The sequence below is a fragment of the Lathyrus oleraceus genome, chromosome 5 (assembly GCF_024323335.1).
Source record: "Lathyrus oleraceus cultivar Zhongwan6 chromosome 5, CAAS_Psat_ZW6_1.0, whole genome shotgun sequence".
Classification (NCBI taxonomy): domain Eukaryota; kingdom Viridiplantae; phylum Streptophyta; class Magnoliopsida; order Fabales; family Fabaceae; genus Lathyrus; species Lathyrus oleraceus.
The window spans coordinates 143,268,213-143,281,163 of NC_066583.1; the positions used below are offsets into that span (position 1 = coordinate 143,268,213).

The following is a 12,951-nucleotide window of genomic DNA, read 5'->3' on the forward strand; positions in this document are numbered from 1 at the left end:
TTGAATTTCCATGAGTCCGTGCTTTCTTATTAATTGTGATTGATTAATAGACGTTGACAGAGTAATTTCTACTTCAATATCCTTGTCATTATATTGTTTTTCATCTTCTTTATCTATCTCATCAACAATCTTGAACAAAAACCAACTGTGATCACAGGAATATGCATAATGAGAACCATTTGTAAGCACAGCACAAAAATCAAGAACCAATGAAAAAGAATATGTCTAAAAACACAAACTAATTTCTCTAATAGTCAATTTTACACATAACTGGGGATCACAAAAAACATAATATCGTATTTCTAAAAAATCCAGTATTAATTTCTTTAAAAATCCAACCATTGCAAAACAGAAAAGATGAAAACAATTGAGAAAAATATATCGTATCAGATGGGGAGACCTGCGATAGTTGCAGACGAGAGGCGTACGCAAGATATCAAAGACGAGAGTGATCTATGTTGTGAACTGTTATTATTGTTTGATGATTGTAGAGAGAGATCTATCTTTAATTTAGTTTCTTAGCTTTTCTTGTTAATTTCTCCGTCTATTAAAAAAAACCTTTGATAATTAGTTTGTTATTGATTAGTTTAGTCAACTCAATTTAATAAGATATATTCTATACAAGTATATATCATACTTCAAAAATCTTGAATTGCCAACAAAAGTTGGCTGAGTTGGTAAAGAGTTGGCTCACCGAAAAGATCGTCTGTTCAATTTCCGTCGCCGATTGGAGGATCTTTTGGGTGGATAGTGAAACCCTGAAGATATGTGTAGATAATGTCATGATGCACATATCCAAGATTGAGCTAAAATTCCACTGGTTGTTTTACTTGTTGATCCAATGCATACAATGTACTATAAATCAAGCTTCTTTGCGGGTGGGAACAATCTCCAGCCACAAAAATGTTATTCGTCCTCTCAACTTCAATCCAGCTGCATCCTGCTGGTTTTTTCAAATCTTTGTTCCTCATCATCTTTCTGACCTCCATTACCCCATCCCATCTAGCATCTGCTGCGTACAAATTTGACATTAGAATGTAGTTTCCAATATCATTATCTTCAATTTTGAAGAGTTTGTCAGCAACAATACGACCCAATTCAACCTCATGATAGGTTTTACAGGCCCCAAGCAATGTCCCCCAAATATTTGCATTAGCTTCAATTGTCATCTTGGTCACAAAAGAATATGCTTCACTAATGCGGCCACCTCGTGCTAGGAGATCCACCACACAAGCACACTGTTCCATAGTTGGTTTCATAGCATGGATTTTCTCTATGGAGTCAAATATCCTCAGTCCTTCATCTATGCGTCCGGCATGACTGCAAGCAGATAATATTGAAGTAAAAATAACATGGTCTGGCTTGATTCCCAAATTTAGCATATGAGAAAAAATCCTAAGCGCGTCTTCACTCATTCCATGCATAGCATACCCACCAATCATAGAAGTAAACATAACCAGATCCTTATCCGCACTAGATTGAAATATTTTATATGCAGAGCCTATGATGCCACATTTTGCATAAGCATCTAAGAGAGTTCCTTTAAGATGAAGATCCTCAAAACTTGACCGAATAATGTAACCGTGACACTGGCTTATTAAGTGAACTGATGCCATTTGTGTGCATACTGGGAGGAGGCTCATGATAGTCACCACATCAGGCTTCATCCCTAGAATTTGTAACTTTAAGAACAATTCAAGTGCTTGCTCAGGACAATCATTTTCCGCATATACTCTAACCATTAGATTCCAGGTGGTAAGGTCTGTCTCTAGCATCCCACAAAATATCATATTTGCATCATGATGTGATCCTAAACCCACGTAACCTGATATCAATGAATTGCACGTGACCAGATTCCTTTTCCCTGATAGATTCTGAAATATTTTATTTGCATACTCAATGTTACCACACTTGGAATATGCATCAAGTATTGCATTCCCAACCGTTGGCGCAGTAGCACTAAATAAAGATTCAGTCCTAATTGAATATCCGTGTATTTCTTTCACCTTTTCAACTCTCAAAAGAGAAGCACAAAAATGGATTATAGTTAATATTGTAACGTAATCGAGTCTAATTCCTATTTTAAGCATCAAATGTAACAGGCTGATAAATCTTGAATGATGCCTCTTCTCTCCAAAGGCATCCAAAATAGAATTCCATGAAATCAAATCTTTCCTAGATATCATAGAAAACGCATGATATGCTTCTTCTATATAGCCACATTTTGCATAGAAACTAACTAGAGCATTTCCAACAGAAGCATCTTCAAAAAGAAAAGGATGTCTGAAAATATATGCATGGACCTGTTTCCCCACCAGCAAATTTTCCAATTGTGCACATGCTGGAAGTATGCTGACCATGGTCACGGAATCCAATAATAATGTCTCTAGAGACGCTAAATTACCAAATAGATACAATGCTTTTAACCATTCACCATTTGATGCATATCCTGCAATAATTGCATTCCAAGAGACTAAATCCCTTGCATTCATTGCCCAAAACAAAGACTCGGCTTCTTTCGTCCGTCTAATTTTTAAGTAGAAGCTCATCAAAGCATTACATACAGAAACATCACCAGACAATTCAGGCCACTGCAGTACATAAGAGTGGATTTGCCTTCCACTACAATACGCAGCAATGTCATCAAATGAAGCACAAACTGGCAGAATATTGGCTATGGTTGCATAGTTTGGTTGTATAGGTCCTTTCACCATCGACCTGAAGAACGAGAATGCTTCTTCTAACAACCCATTTTCAGCAAGGCCTGCAATCATCGCATTCCACGAAACAACATCTTTGTGAATAATACTATCAAAGACAGCATATGCATCACAAGACACGAGTCCACACTTCGCATACATTGACACTAGAGCATTACCAGCAAATGCATCCTCTTCAAAACCAGATTTGATAACATAACCATGCACAATCTTTCCAGCATTCAGATTACCCGAACGAGCACACACCGGAAGAAGAGTAGCAACAGTAACAGAATTGGGCATAGCCTTTCCACTCATATGCATTGTCCTAAACACTCTCATCACATCAACATCATGTTTACTAGACCCTGAAAACCCAGACAAGACAATGTTCCAAACGACAGGATCACAATGACTGAGCTGATCAAACAACTTGTGACAATCATCAAGCATACCACATTTGGCATACAAATTAAGCAATGATTTACCAGTAACATGGCAAGAAACATGACCTTGTTTAACAACATAACAATGCAGACATTTTCCCAAGTTGGCAGCCAAAAGGGCTGAACAAGACTTGAGAATTGCAGCAAGGACTTGGTGATCTGGTTTAAAAGCTGCAGAATCCTTCAAGCAATGATGGAAAAAGGACAAGGCTTCATTGTGCCTGGAATCCACACATAAGCTCCTAATGATGGAAGCCCATGTCTTGAAACTGTGCTGAAGCATGCCCACAATCTACCAGTGGGACTTCAACGTTATACTGCCATATGAAAATACAACACGTGGAATGCTACGAAAAAGCTTCAAAATTTGAGCTTTAAATTTCTTCTTTCTTGTATAAGAAAAAGGATTAGAATGTTGTTGGATGGCATTTTCACAAACAGTGGGTGTGCTAAATGAAAAAGACCCAGAGATGCGTTGGATGAAGCGGTTCAATGGGCTAACGGGAATACTATAGAAGCAGTCGAGGTTGAGTTTTGTCTTCGCCGGCCATGTGGCACGTAGACGGTTTCGTGGGCCGGGAACATGACGAGCGGTGGCACCGCTGGGAAAAGACTGCGTAAAAAGAGATGGAGTTGAAAGACATTTAAACCCGTGCGCAGTGACTCCCACGCCCTTAAAACAAAATCTATATTTTATTTTAGTTTAATTCATTTTTTTTCTCCTACCTTAATTTATTATTTCGTTTTTTTTTTAATTAAATGATGTTATAATTTAATCCTTTAAAACTGAGTTGTTAACCTAAACAGTCTCTTTTATTAAAAAAAAATTTTAAAAATACTTATCTACATGCCATTACTATTGTCTTTTTAAAATCTAACATGGTTGTTGTTTGTCATTTTTTAATTTTATTATTTCAATTATTTTTATTTTTAATATATTTTATATTTTTATATTTATTTTCATTTATATTCATTATTTAGAACAAATTTTAATGACTTTAATGAAACTTATAGCTGTCAGCTTCTTTCTCTTTATCCTTCTTTCTTCTTTTTCTCCTTTCTTGTTTTCTCCCTAACATAATACATGTACAGTTATTTTTAAATCTCTTGTTCCTTCCACCCTTGTTCCTCTTTTTAAACTCCGTCGTTCAATAAATAGGGTAAGCGTTTTAGGTTATTCATAGCCATTGGTTTCTCATTCAAGGGTTTTAAAACTGAAACACACTCCTAGCCAGTCGAATTTTGCATAAAATAAGTCATTCTTATTCCTTTCGAGGACCTAATAGGATGATTTCATTTCTTTCGAGGACCTAATAGGATGATTTCATTTCTTTAAACTCTCATATGTGGAGTTAATCATGTCCCAAAGAAAAGACAAAAAACTGATCTTGGGGTTCACAACAATAGGTTCCAACCAGAAACCAACATTGGATGGTAACTTTGCTATCTGAATTGGTTTGCTCTTATTCTTATTCTCTTCTACTTGTAATTGTAACTCTCTTTGATCACTTCTCTTCATTACAAAAAAGTTATTGTTCCTCAAGATCAATAAAACCTTCTTCATTTTCCTAATCCTTTGTTTAGGATACCCCCATTTATATGCCTATTAACATGAAACTCAAATTCCTTGCCATAAAGAGTCATAACAACAATGAAAAGAAGGTCCGAAAGGCATAAAACCAAATGAAGAACATTGCCTTAAACAACACGATACTCCTTAATAAGTGTATCATTTCGAGCAAGCTCTTTGCCACCAAAAATAAGCTTCTGTTTATTCACCATAAAACATTTACACTCAATTTCACGTAAGCAATTGAATCTGACTTCAAAACCTGCATCGAGTAACAACACTATCAACAATAAGATAAATCAGGATTGGATCAACAGAACAATGTTTTGGTTGACCCTCCGAATATACCTTCTCTGCACGCTAAACGTGAAATTGTTCAAGAATATTTTTCAGAAAGATGGATCAGAGTTTTTTTTATTCTGAGAGTTTATGAAGAACAATGATAAATTAATGATTTATTATGACTTATTGTGGTTCTTGATTGGTGGAAGACAATAAATGATTTTGATTTTGATGGATGAAGAAAATTGTTAAGAAATATTTTGGATTGAAGAAAATCTGATAAAGTGACCAAATCAAAATTCATAAAAAAATAATAATGGATTAGAGATGATGATAAATTGAGGTGAAATGGTAAAATTTAATTATGGACAATATTTTGATAGATAAATAATGAAAAATTCTATCATTTATGTTAAAGATGGTCATAATAAAAAATCTCATGATTTTGGTGAGTTGTCATGCTAGGCCGGAAACATTTAATGTTTTTTTTTAAATTAACGGAATGAACCAACAATCAATGTTTTAAAAATCAGATCGAACTAATCGGTTCAATCGGTTGGAGCGGGAATCGGAGATGAATTTGGTTGGGTCAACCTTTCAAAACCGCTAGTGGGTCAAAACCGGAGTAAAACCAAAAAAACTGGATTAAACCGTACCAAACCATTCGAACCAAAGAACCGGAGCCGATTTTTATATAATTATCCCGTTCAAAAAATATTCATCAAATTAACCATTTTTAACTTTTTTTTATAAATTTTAATATGTCAATATTAAAACCTAACATACATTCTCAATCACAAAAAAAAACATATTTTTTTACAATCATACAAACTTCTAAGTTTTGTCACTCCATTATAGTTTTTCTTTCAACCATACTTCATCATTATCACGTCGTCTCTTTCAAACATAGTCACGATATCTCACTCAATATTGATTGTCGTTCAAGTCAATTTTATTGGTTGTTGTCAATTAAGATTTATTTGTCGTAATTCAATTCACCTTCGTTTTTGTTTTGTTTAATAAAGTATATTATTTATTTATTTTTGATATTTTATCTTATTTAATTTATATATTCTTAATTATTTAAATATTATTTTAGTTATTATATTCTATTATTTTAATTTTGGCTTGAATTAGTTTAACTTAGTTTATTATAATTCTTTAATTTGATCAAATTATTCTTAAATGGATGTTGAAATGAATTGTAGAACTATGTTATGTTATTATATTTATTATCAATATTGTTGTATTAAATTTGTAATGAATTTTTGAAATATTTATGTTATTAAGTTGTGAACATAGGATTATGTGTGACATATTTATGAAATTTAGTTTTATATTATTAGTTTATTTAATAAACGATTCGACCATAGGTTAAACCGGTTGAACCAATTGAATCTTAAACGGTAAGTTTCACCGATTCGATCTATGTTCCAATTTTTTAAATATTGCCAACAATGCTAACATAACTAATTTTAAGGGACTAAAGTGTAATGTTTTATGATTAAGGGATTAAAACAAAACATTAAATTAAGTTAAAGGATTTGTTGACTAATTATGCCTTTATTTTATAATCAACCCAATTTTATTGGAGTAAACTTTAAATTAGTCATATTTTAAAGTTTCCAATTTAATTATGGACGATATTTTGATAGATAAATAATGAAAATTCCATCTTTTATGTTAAAGATGGTCATAATAAAAAAAGTAATAAAAAATCTCATGATTTTGCTAAGTTGTCATGCTAGGCCGGAAACATTTAACGTTTTTTTTAAATTAACGGAATGAACCAACAATCAATGTTTTAAAAACTAGACCGAACCGAACTATTCAATCGATCGGGCTGGGAACCGGAGATGAATCTGGTTGGGTCAATCTTTCAAAATCGCTAGTGGATCAAAACCGGAGTAAAACCAGAAAAACTGGATTAAACCGTCTCAAACCATTCAAACCAAAGAACCGGAGCCGGTTTTTATAAAATTGCCCCGTTCAAAAAAATATTCATCAAATTAACCATTTTTATTTTTTTTTTTAATTTTAATATGTCAATATTAAAACCAATGTTTTAAAAACCGAACCAAATCGTCCAGTTTAACCGGTTGGACCGGAAACCGGAGATTAATCCGGTTGGGTCAACCTTTTAAAACCGTTAGTGAGTCAAAATCGGAGTAAAACCCGATTGAACCGTCCAAAACCATTCGAACCAAAGAACTGGAGCCGATTTTAAAAAACCGTCTGGTTCAAAAAAATGCATCAAATGGACCATTTTTTTAATTTTTTTAATTTTTTAATATGTCAATATCAAAATTTAACCTACATTCTCAATCACAAAAAAAAAATCCGTATTTTTTTATAATCATACGAACTTCAAAGTTTTGTCATTCCATTATAGTTTTCCTTTCAACCATACTTCATCATCATCACGCTTTCTCTTTCAAATGTAGTCACGATATCCAACTCAATATTGATTACCGTTCAAGTCAATATTGTTTTTTGTTGTCAATTAAGATTTATTTGTCGTAGTTCAACTCAAATTTGTTTTTTTAATATATTATATTATATTATATTATATTATATTATATTATTTATTCTTTGTATTTTATCTTATTTAATTTAGATATTCTTAATTATTTGAACATTATTTTAGTTATTATATTCTATTATTTTAATTTTGGTTTGAATTAATTTAACTTAGTTTATTATAATTCTTTAATTTGGTCCAATTATTCTTAAATGAATGTTAAAATGAAGTGTAGAACTATGTTATGTTATTATATGTATTATCGATATTTTAAATTTGTAATGAATTTTTGAAATAATTATTTTATTAAGTTGTGTACTGATAACGCGAAAATGTATCGTATTTTTGGCTTCATATGCATTGTTTTTTACTTGATTAACACTTATTATTACGCAGTATTTTATGTTTATTGCAGGTGTTTATCGATTAAAAGGTTTACAAGCAAGCAAAGTGGAAAATAGCAAAAAGGAAAGAAAAAGAGAAGAAAATGGAGAAAAATAGAGAGAATGGGTCACCGCGCCTAATGGGCTTGTGGCGCCCATCATCTAGGGTGTGTGGCGCCCGCCAGATGACCCACAGAGGATGATGGCGCCCGCCACAAAGAATGGAGATTGTGGCGTTCAACCCTATATTGGTGACGCTCACCACGGAGTCAAACACTAGGGTTGTGGCAACCGCCACAACCCGGTCTTCCCTATTATTTCTCCAAGTTATTAGCCACTAATCCACTCACCTTTTGCTACAATTTAGGGGAGTGGAAAATATATAAAAGGAGTTTTGTTTTCCGCCAGCAGACTCTCTCTCTCTTTCAGCTTTCAGTCTACACTTAATTTTTAGTCTGATTTATTTTCTTTTAGTTTCCTAGGCAGTTTTTCCTACTTTATAACAGTGATAGTTTATCCACACCGGGGACTATTGCAATTTATTTTACACATTTGAATTTAATTGTAACGGTTACTCATTGCCAAAGCCTGCCGACATTATTTTATTTGAAGAATCAAGGTTCGGTTCCAGTTCTCAATTCATAATCCAAGTTTTATTTTGATTGCTATTTTATTTATTTATGCCTTATTGCATGTTTGATTTTCCGAATACCATGTTTGTTACCGGATCCATGTCCAGCTAAACCCTTAGGTATCGGTATGTAAAGATCGTCAGAACGACAAGATTCGTAGATGGCCGGTGTTGATTTTTTTATAAAAATTATTTTTCCGGTCTTAGTTTCTTACTTTATTCAAACTGTTTTACGTACGAGAGTACAAAACAAACTAAGGTTACGGTCAACAAGAACGAGAGTTTGGGATTTTAACTGGATAGCTGAAACTAGGCATTAATCCTAAACACAGCGAGAACCCTTTAGGATTAATTAGACTTTATTCGTATTCAAAAATTACTTTTAAATTCAAAATGAGACCGCGAGAGCCAAGCATTCTGGTTTAGAAGTATGGTCAGACTCAATAAAAATGAGAGTGTGAGACTAAGTCCTTTCTATAAATAATTTCTACTGAAGAACATTTTGACCAATAAAATTACACCAAACATCTATCAAATCCCCGAAGTTTGATGCGTTACATACCGATTTCCCTTTATCGCATATCCTTATTAATATTTTATTTACGCTATAATTACTTCTCTTCATCCCTTCAATCTTAGAATGATCAACAACCTTAGATTTACATAGTAACATTAGACAATGATACATTCAATTATTAGTCCTTGTGGGTTCGATAATCTTTAAAACTATGTGATAGGACTGTGCACTTGCAGTCACGATTCCCATAAACTTACTAAGTCGCGATCAAGTTTTTGGCGCCATTGTCAGGGACTAATTTAGTCGATATCGTAACTTCAGTGTTGCCCAGTATAAACTAAGGCAAACAATTCTTTTTCCCTTTATACATTTGTCGAGTGTATGCCAAGTACTCGCTCTTAAGGCGAGAAATTAAAGCTACAGTTCGACGAACCTGAGCGTTATCTTAGATTAAAACGCCGGATACGAGACTTGATACGAGAGCATCGTATCAAGCTAAATCTTCCCGACCTTAACATCCCTATTTCTGAATTAGTTATTCAACCAGAGATGGCTGAAGGAGTGCAAAACCGTCCTCTTAAGTACTATGCAATCCCTTCGCAGGATGGACCACATAACATCATCGCTGCCCCCACTATCGAGGTCAATAATTTCGAGCTAAAACCTTCGTTGTTGTCAGCCGTACAGCGAAACCAATTTTCAGCTAGTCCCACGGAGGACTCGAACCTACATTTGTCAATGTTTTTGCAATACACAGACACAATGAAAGCGAATGGTGTCAGCCCAGAAGCTATAAGACTACGTCTTTTCCCATTCTCATTAAGAGATAGAGCTAGAGCTTGGCTCCAGTCTCTACCATCCAACTCTGTCACTACGTGGAACGAGTTGAAGAAAGTTTTCTTAGCCCAATATTTCCCACCTAGTAAGACGGTTATACTAAGAGCCCAAATAAACGGGTTTAAACAAAAAGATAATGAATCACTTTTTGAAGCTTAGGAGAAATACAAAGACATGATGAGGCTTTGTCCACATCACGGTCTAGAAGAATGGTTGATCATCCATACCTTTCACAACAGTCTCTTGTACAACACAAGATTGACAATAGACGCCGCTGCAGGTGGCGCACTGATGGATAAACCCTACAATGAGGCCTATCAACTCATCGAAAATATGGCCCAGAATCATTACCAGTGGGGAAACGAAAGAACCTTTATAGAGAAACCTCAAACGAAAGGCGGCATGTACGAATTAAGCAGTCTTAACCATGTTAACACCAAGGTAGATGCTCTTACTCAAAAGATAGACAACTTGACCATAACACCCACAACCATCGTGGTTGTCGTAGCACCAAACTACGAGATATGCGGAGTTCCGAGGCATGTTGCCCCAGAATGTCAACTCTTGACAGGAACCTCCACAGACCAGTTGAACTATGCTCAAGGAGACCCTTACTCAAACACCTAACCCAGGTTGGAAGAATCATCCTAACTTTTCGTACAAAAACAATAATGCATTGTATGCACCTAACCAAGCACCTGCTGTACCACCAGGATATCATAAAGCTGCCACAAAAACTCAAAATGCTCCTAGGAAGTCAAACCTAGAAATAGTGATGGAAAACTTCATAGCTACTCAAGCCCAAACAAATAAGGATTTCCTAAATCAAAACATACACACTAGTGAGCAAATCAAGCAGTTAGCAAACAAGGTAGACGCGTTAGCCACCCATAACAAAATGTTGGAAACACAAATCTCGCAAGTTGCTCAACAACAAGCACCTACTGCTGCTCCTGCAGGCACATTCCCTGGACAGCCGCAACCAAACCCTAAAGGTCATGCAAATGCTATTATACTACGAAGTGGGACAGAACTAGACGGACTGACCAACCCTAGAATTCAAAACCCATCCATGCACCAAGACCCTGGTAAGGAATCTGAGAAGGAAGACGATCAAGAGGAAGACAAAAACGAGGAGGCCATAGAGAAAGAAGAACCTTATGTGCCTCCACCACCGTATAAACCTCATATCCCTTATCCTCAAAGACTTGTTAAATCTAAAAGTGTAGGGTAATTTAAAAAATTCGTAGAGCTTCTAAAACAATTGAATATCATAATACCCTTTACAGAAGCCATTACTCAAATGCCCTCATATGCTAAGTTTCTCAATGAAATCTTATCTAACAAGAAGAAGATAGAAGATAACAAAACCGTTACACTTACTGTTGAGTGTAGCGCCATAATACAAAACAATATACCTCTTAAGCTGAAAGACCCAGGTAGTTTCTCCATACCCTGTGTAATTGGAAAGTTTGTCATCGACAAAGCACTATGCGACTTATGAGCCAGTATTAGTTTAATGCCCTTGTCCATATGCAAAAGGCTAAATATAGAAGAACTAAGACCTACAAGGTTGTTCGTACAACTTGCGGATCGTTCTGTTAAATTTCCCGTAGGTATGCTAGAAAACATTCTGGTACGCATAGGACAATTCTATATTCCTACTGATTTTATAAGCATGGATATAAAAGAGGATTCCAACATCCCTATCATATTAGGAAGACCATTCCTAGCTACAGTCGGAGCTATTATAGATGTTAAGAAAGGCAAGCTAACCTTTGAAGTTGGTGAGGAAAAAGTCGAATTCATTTTGACGCAATTCCTAAAGGCACCAACTATAGACGATACATGTTGTCTACTAGATGTCATCGACGAATGTATAATAAAGATGGAGAATGAACAAACATCATACTCCGAAATACTGAAAATTCCAAGGCCTCCTACTTTTGAAGATGAAAATTTGAGTAAGGAATACCAAGATGACAACCTAAGTGAATGCCTAATACTAACGCCCGATCATATGCCTTGCCCAAAGAAACCAACCCTAGAACTTAAGACGTTACCCAAAAATCTAAGGTACGAATTCCTAGACATTGAACTTGAGCGACCTGTAATAGTAAATGCAGACTTCGGGTAGATAGAGGCCGAAAAGCTTCTACACGTTTTGAGAAAATACCCAACTACTTTAGGCTACAATATCTCAGATCTGAAAGGAATAAGCCCTTCCATATGCATGTATCGCATAATGCTAGAGGAAGACAGTAAGACCTCTAGAGAACATCAAAGAAGGATAAATCTCATTCTGAGTGATGTAGTAAAGAAAGAAGTGCAAAATCTGTTAGAAGCAGGTATTATCTACCCGATATCCGATAGTCAATGGGTCAGCCCAGTACATGTCGTACCAAAGAAGAGAGGCGTCACAGTTGTTAATAATGAAAAAGGAGAAACTATAGAACAAAGAGTGGTCACCTTTTTAGGAGCTTGTTCATTGATCTTTTCCAAGAGAAAGACTTGGTTAATGAAGAAACCAAGGTCCGTTCGCTGGCTTATGACCCGAATCGTGGACAGGTTTATTTTGCCTTTTCTAAGTGGAATATTTAAGTAAAGAAGAAGTTGAATCATGTTTTGATCATGTAAGCTTATTTGGACTCGTTATTTGAACAAGCGATCATCTCTACCTTTGAGAAACCTATTGCGAAAGCCATAACTCATTATTTGAACAAGCGGTCTTCTCTACCTTTGAGAAACCTGTTCCGAAAGCCATAACTCGTTATTTGAACATGCGGTCATCTCTACCTTTGAGAAACCTGTTGCGAAGATATTTCCTCAGTGAAACATACTTTTATTTGGACTCGTTATTTGAACAGGAATCCATCTCTACCTTTGAGAAACCTATTGCGATCCAATATATTTTTAACAAGATGATTACCTTTGCTTAGGCTACCACATGTTTAATAGTAGGTAATATACCTCCCTCGTTGAGCTACCCTATTGTTTAACTTGCCCCGTGATTGGTAGTCGATACTCTCTTTCCCCAGTATAGTTGATAATCTTATCCCCTTGGA

General features: G+C 35.1%; 1 protein-coding gene and 1 non-coding gene across 2 annotated transcripts; both read right to left on the minus strand.

The window, feature by feature from the left end:
- Window positions 1-559: 559 nt before the first annotated feature.
- On the minus strand, window positions 560-3,823 carry LOC127078767 (putative pentatricopeptide repeat-containing protein At5g08490). Its single transcript, XM_051019202.1, has one exon. It carries the CDS (start codon window positions 3,426-3,428, stop codon window positions 807-809), a length of 2,622 nt encoding a protein of 873 aa, XP_050875159.1. The 5' UTR covers window positions 3,429-3,823; the 3' UTR covers window positions 560-806.
- Window positions 3,824-9,982: 6,159 nt separating this feature from the next.
- On the minus strand, window positions 9,983-10,089 carry LOC127088930 (small nucleolar RNA R71). The gene has a single exon (XR_007790732.1). It is a non-coding gene; the product is annotated as a small nucleolar RNA R71 (small nucleolar RNA).
- Between the last annotated feature and the right edge of the window lie 2,862 nt (window positions 10,090-12,951).

Excerpts from the sequence above, each read along its gene's own strand:
- LOC127078767 (XM_051019202.1), bottom strand. The coding sequence starts at position 3,428 with ATGCTTCAGCACAGTTTCAAGACATGGGCTTCCATCATTAGGAGCTTA.